The sequence below is a fragment of the Cucurbita maxima genome, unplaced genomic scaffold (assembly GCF_002738345.1).
Source record: "Cucurbita maxima cultivar Rimu unplaced genomic scaffold, Cmax_1.0 Cma_Scf00014, whole genome shotgun sequence".
NCBI lineage: Eukaryota > Viridiplantae > Streptophyta > Magnoliopsida > Cucurbitales > Cucurbitaceae > Cucurbita > Cucurbita maxima.
In genome coordinates, this window is record NW_019272030.1 from 1,750,186 (window position 1) to 1,756,185 (window position 6,000).

General features: G+C 40.5%; 1 protein-coding gene across 1 annotated transcript; it reads right to left on the reverse strand.

Annotated features, from left to right (window-relative positions):
* Nucleotides 1-2,049: 2,049 nt before the first annotated feature.
* On the reverse strand, nt 2,050-5,206 carry LOC111489275 (nitrate reductase [NADH]-like). The gene is made up of 5 exons (XM_023137410.1): nt 4,701-5,206; nt 3,970-4,463; nt 3,739-3,879; nt 3,420-3,652; nt 2,050-3,332 (listed from the first exon to the last, which is right to left on the reverse strand). The coding sequence occupies exons 1-5, from the start codon at nt 5,204-5,206 to the stop codon at nt 2,070-2,072; spliced, it is 2,637 nt and encodes an 878-aa protein (XP_022993178.1). The 3' UTR covers nt 2,050-2,069.
* Nucleotides 5,207-6,000: the final 794 nt, after the last annotated feature.

The following is a 6,000-nucleotide window of genomic DNA, read 5'->3' on the forward strand; positions in this document are numbered from 1 at the left end:
CTGTACTGGGTGCACCATAAAAAATGACTCCAAAGTCATTGGGTGGAACAAAGTTGGCGTATTATTCATTGTCTTGCCTGCTTGCCTGCCGTTCTATATAAATTTATGATATTTATAAAGCTGAAGATACCCCTTGTCACAGGGGCACCCACAATATTTAAGTTTAGTCAATTGCATCTTATTCATTATATTTTACCTTTTTTTTTTTTTTTTTAAATTAAAAAGTGTTTTATAAAGTGAAAAAGGAATGTTTATTTTATTTTTTGGGTAGGGAATACCCAAAATATCTCATATATTTCCTTTTCAAATTTCATTTAAAAATTAATCTCTTCTCTACACCTTTAATAGTATTACCCGATTAAGTTTATATTGTTTGTTTTGGTCCATTTGGTATTCATATTTAGCTCAGAATTTTAAAATACGTCTAGTAGGGAGAAAGTGAAGATGTGGGATCTCATAATGTACCCTTTTTGGGGCAGATATTGTTTACTTTGACTCGTTACATATAGTTGTTGGCCTCATGATTTCAAAATGTGTCCATTAGAGAGAGGTTTCCATGTCCTTATAAGAAATGTTTCGTTTCACTTTTCAACCAATGTTGGATCTCACAATCCACCCCTTTTGAGGGTCCAGTGTCTACGCTCGCACACTGTTCGGTATCTGACTTTCATACTATTTGTGACAACTCAAACACATTGTTAACAGATATTGTTAAGAAAGAAATGATTCGTTCTCTTCTCTAACCTATGTGAGATCTTACACTGTCTAAAATAAAGGTAAGAATTAAGAAATGAGAAGAAGATAGTTGAATTATAATAATGAGGGTTGAATTATAAAAGGATAAAAGAAGGGTCACGTTTAGCGGTCAGAAATTATTGGACAAGCTACCATGCTCGTATATCTCAATAATTATGAGCGACAACTATGGTATTAAGAATTCATTGCCATGTCGATGTTGTTACATATTTTTACATATTCGTTGACATTCACAAATATAACAGTTTTTTTAAAAACCCCTAATGCTTCCTAGTGTTGTGGGGATGCAATTAGCACTTCGGTGTTAAAGAATGTGAGGTCCCGCATAGGTTGAAAAGGGTAACGAAGCATTCCTTATGAAGATGTGGAAACATTTTTCTAGTAGACGCATTTTAAAACGGGGAGGCTAATGACGATACGAAATGGGCTAAAGTGGACAATATCTACTAGCAGTGGGCTTGAATTGTTACAATTGCTATTAGAGCTAGATACTGGAGGGTGGATTGTGATGTCTCACATTTGTTGAAAAGGAGAATGAAACATTTCTTATAAGGATATGAAAACATCTCCTTGATAGACATGTTTTAAAATCGTGATACGTAACCGGCCAAAACAGACAAATATCTACCAATGGTGGGCTTAGACTATTACATAAGATCACGTGGACAAAGAAGAACCTAGGGCCAAAGCTAAGTGAGTCAACCCATCGAATCACAGTCCACAGTGAAGGTTTTGACCATCCTTCCTCAAGTAGGGTTAAGTGATTTGATCTACGTGAAATCAAGTTCAAGAAAAAGGGTTTTGACAATGCAAGGAGCAATCAGAAAACCCTAGATCGATCCTATAAAGGAAACGAGAGATCCTCAACATCGCACAACCCTACCATTCATACCATTCAGTCAAATCCATATTTTCTTCTTTCTTTCAATTGGGTATTGATTTAATTTTTGAAACGCATTGTATTACACCAAACCAATGAGTATATAGAATTGGGCATCAACATCAAATAGTAATGAATAAATAAAAGGTTTTGTAATTGGAGGATAGGGTGTCGTGTTCCTCCCAAAGCGTGATTGAAGCGTTAAATCAAAGAAAAGAGGCCTACAAAAAATGCATGGCCCTCGCCACTCCTAACTAAAAATATCAACAAATACTTCCACTCTTCCAACTCCTCATCACTTCATCATTTTTTATATACAAAATAATATATAATTTGTTCAACCATAATATATTAAAATATAACTTCAATACATTTTAAAAAAAAAAAAAACATACCTTAAAATTACGTTAAAATTATTATACTAATTAAAACATCAAAACACCAGCAACGAAGTCTCCAAGTCATACTCCATTTCTTTCAATATGGGCTTCACTGTCAACTCAATCATTGGCGGCGGCCCACACACCAAAGCCAAACTCTCCGGCGACCCCATCGGAATATGCTCTCTCAGAATACTCTCCTTAATATGCCCCACGCTGTACGGCCACCCTTCTTTGACGCCCTCATTCACCACGTACCATATTTTCAATCTCTCATTCTCCTCCGCCCACCTGTCCAACTCCTCCCTCAGCAGAATATCCTCCTCCGTCCGATTCGCATACACCACATACATCTCCGTCTTGTCCTCCGGATCCTTTAATATCGCCTGCACCACTTGATATATGGGCGTTATCCCTGTCCCGCCGGCCACCATCGCCAGCTTCTTCGCGAATTTGGGCCTTCCATGGACCGTGAAGTTGCCGCGGCCCATGTACTCTATGTGGCCCAGTGGGCCTTTTACGTCCACGGTTGAGCCCAATGGGAGTGAGTCTAGATACTGTGACATGAGGCCGCCATTTGGGAAGTCGGGATGCATATTCTTGAAGTAGACTTTTACAACTAAGTCAAAGAAGCCCATTTCGTCAACGGAGCTTGACGGCGTGTAGGCTCTCATGCAGGGCTTCCCCTCCATATTGGCGCATAAAAATATGTGCTTTCCAACGGGTAGTCCCAAAACTCGGTCTTTTGACGACAGACCGAACCGGAAAATTCTCGTGTTGTGAGATATGGAAATTTTCGATATCAATTTCACTGGGATTCTCTTTCCTGGGACCAATTCCACGTGTTGTTCAACCGGTTCGGATGATGACGTCTTCTCTTCACTGTCGTTTTCAGTCAATAAGTCGCCGATTATGTAGTCTTCAAGCATGTTTATGGCTTTGTCGGAGTGGATGGCGTCGAACTCTTCCGTGCAGTCGGTTCCGGCGTTGATGAGGATGCTGTCGGCGCCGCCAGGGTGGGCCTTGAGGAACGGAGTGCAGTCGTAGACGTGGCCGTGGACGACGATCCAGGAGGATTCCGGCGTGTTGTGGGTTTTGACTTCCGACATGGAGAAGGTTTTGGAGGCGGTGGTCCTGTTTTTGTCGTTTGTGGGTTTTGACGAAGGTGGGTCGGTGGGATTGATTTTGTCCTTTTCCTTCCAGCCGCCGGACTGGTTGCCGGGGAGAGTTGGGTGGCGGAACACGATTCCCAGCTCTCCGTTTTGGGGTTTGCATACGTTAATCTTGATTCGGAACCATGAGTTGTTCATCATGCCCTAAATTCAAATTCAAATTCAAATTCATTAATTATTAATCTCATTACTGTAAACAAATCATTAATTATTGATTTTATTAATTATTACCATGAGATTCCAATTAAGGTTTTCTGGTTGGGTGTTGTTGGTCTCATCCCAAGCCCGGACAGCAATCTCCTTGGAGCCAAACAGCTCCACAACTTCCACCTCAACCGACCAGAAAATCCAACACCAATATTTTCCATACTTGTTGGGCTTCTCATGGTACTCCAAATTACATATTTTCCACGTCTCCCCACCGTCCAACGTCACCTGCACCCGTGTCACTTTCTTCCCACCACCTTTACCAAAACACAAATCTTATAATTAATCCCACGTGGAAAATTATTATCAAAATACGGAGAAATTAATAATTAAGTTGGCCCACCTGAAAAAGCATATCCTCTCAACGTGCACGTCAACTGGGTCATCTTTGAACTGATCAACAACGTCTCATCATGTGAGGGCGTTGTTATCACCGAATTTATGTTCATCTCGTAGACAACATATTCCGGTTTATACCACCAACCTAAATAATATGAAATAATTAAATCACTTTTACTTTATTACTATGACCTTAAGTTAATAGTAAATTTTGAATTTGTCTTAATAATAATACCTTCAACATTTGCCAACTCTGAATCCACATGGGATGGAAGCACACGATTATCCATAAAATGATAGTAATTATCAGATTCTCTATCGGTGACGATGATTCGTTTGAGCCACTTGACCATGCGACCACCAGTGAACCCTGGTACAATCATCCTCATTGGAAAGCCATGGTCCGGTGGGATAGGTTCACCATTTTGCATGTAGGCTATTATGATGTCTCTTGATGGGTCCATTGCCATTTCTCTTCGTATGCTCGTGCCATAGGTGCAGCCTCCTCCACCAGGGAGGTCGTCAGCACCTTCCATCCATATGTATAAGGCTCCTCTGTGGCGGCTGAAGATGCCACACCGTTTTAGCACTTCGCGTAATGGCACACCCCGCCACAATGAGGTAGAGGTCACGGCTGCTCCCCAATGAAATCCGATAGTTTGTTTGACCATGTTTAGCTCTTTTCGTCGATTGGCTGAGCACATTATAGTGACTGGAAACTCGATAGATCTGTATTAAAAATAATATAAATTAAAGGAAAAATTAATTGAATATGTTTGTAATTTCATTTTAGCTCTAACGGTGACACTTATTTTACTTTAAGCTAACTATTTTCTAAAATTAAGCCGATGAGGTTTTACTTGTGTTCATGAATAATTTAAAAAAAAAATAGAAAAAACAAGGTTTTTTTAGAAATAGAAAACTAAAAAATTAAATATATTATCAATTTAATGATAATTTAAGAACCTGAAATCATTGAGAAGCTGATGGAGCGTGTAGGATGTCGGATTTTGGACGAGCCCAGTGATCTGAACCGTCCAATTAGATGAGTCAACCTTGGGGACAGGACCGTGGTTTCGGACATAGTGAAGTGGAGACGGTGTAATGAAACCGTGGTGCATTAGACGGTCCAACGGCGGCTCAGCGTTGAGGGGATGTTTTCCGGTAAGACGGAGGATGGAAGGATTTCTGATGATCCCATTGTCCGCCGTGCCCTCGTCCCTTGGATCAAGAATGGACGGTTCGATTTCCTCCTTGCCCTTCCGGATCAAATCTCGATAGTAATTAATACTCTCATCGTCCCGATGAAAGGACGAATCATCATCGTCGTCGTCGTCAATAGTGAGAGTTATTTCCGGTTTGCGCTTGATTTTGAAACTAGAGGACCGGAACGAGTTGCAGCGTTGAACCGGAATTCCGCCATTGGAGGCGAGCTCCAAGTCGAGGGCTTTGCGATCAACCGTAGCCGCCATTGAAGCTTGTTTGAGTGGGGAATATGAAGTCCCATGAAATGGGGTTTATATAGAGATTCCAACAACACGGGAAGGCAATCCAAGTAAGTAATTAAATTAAAATATTTAGAGGGCTCCTACTTTGAATGCTCCAATTTACTTGGATTTGTTCTTCACTATTAAAAAGATTAAATCAAATTTGAAGCTGAATTTTCGACCCCTCATTAATTTTTGCGGTGATTTGTTCTCCATTTATTTTTTTATTTTTTATTTATCTCTCCTTCACTGCCTTATCCACTTTCTTTTATGGTTAAAGAAATTCTTGACCTACATCAAGAAAATGACCCAACTTCTTTTCATCCTTGGTCATTTGGTATCACCACAGAGTTGCACCCCAAGCTAGTTAGTGAAGACACTGCCATGTTTGATAACTAGTTCTAATACCATTTGTATATGTTTAAACTCACTACTAGCAGATATTGTCTGTTTTGACGTATTATATACCACCATTCGCCTCACGATTTTAAAATGTGTCTATTAAATAGAGGTTTCCACACCCTTAAAATGGAGTCCAGCGTCCTCACTGGCTCACCTCCCTGTGTCTGTTTGTTCCCATCACCAACCGATATGAGATCTTTCACAATTCCTCCCTTGCGGGTTAGCGTCTTTGTTGGCACACTGCCCAATATCCAGACTCTAACAATCTATTCCCCTTCGAGCACTCGTTCCACTCTACAATCAATGTGGGACCCCCAATCCACCCACTTTGAGGCCCAGCCTCCTCGTTGGCACATTGCCTGGTATCTAACTTTGAT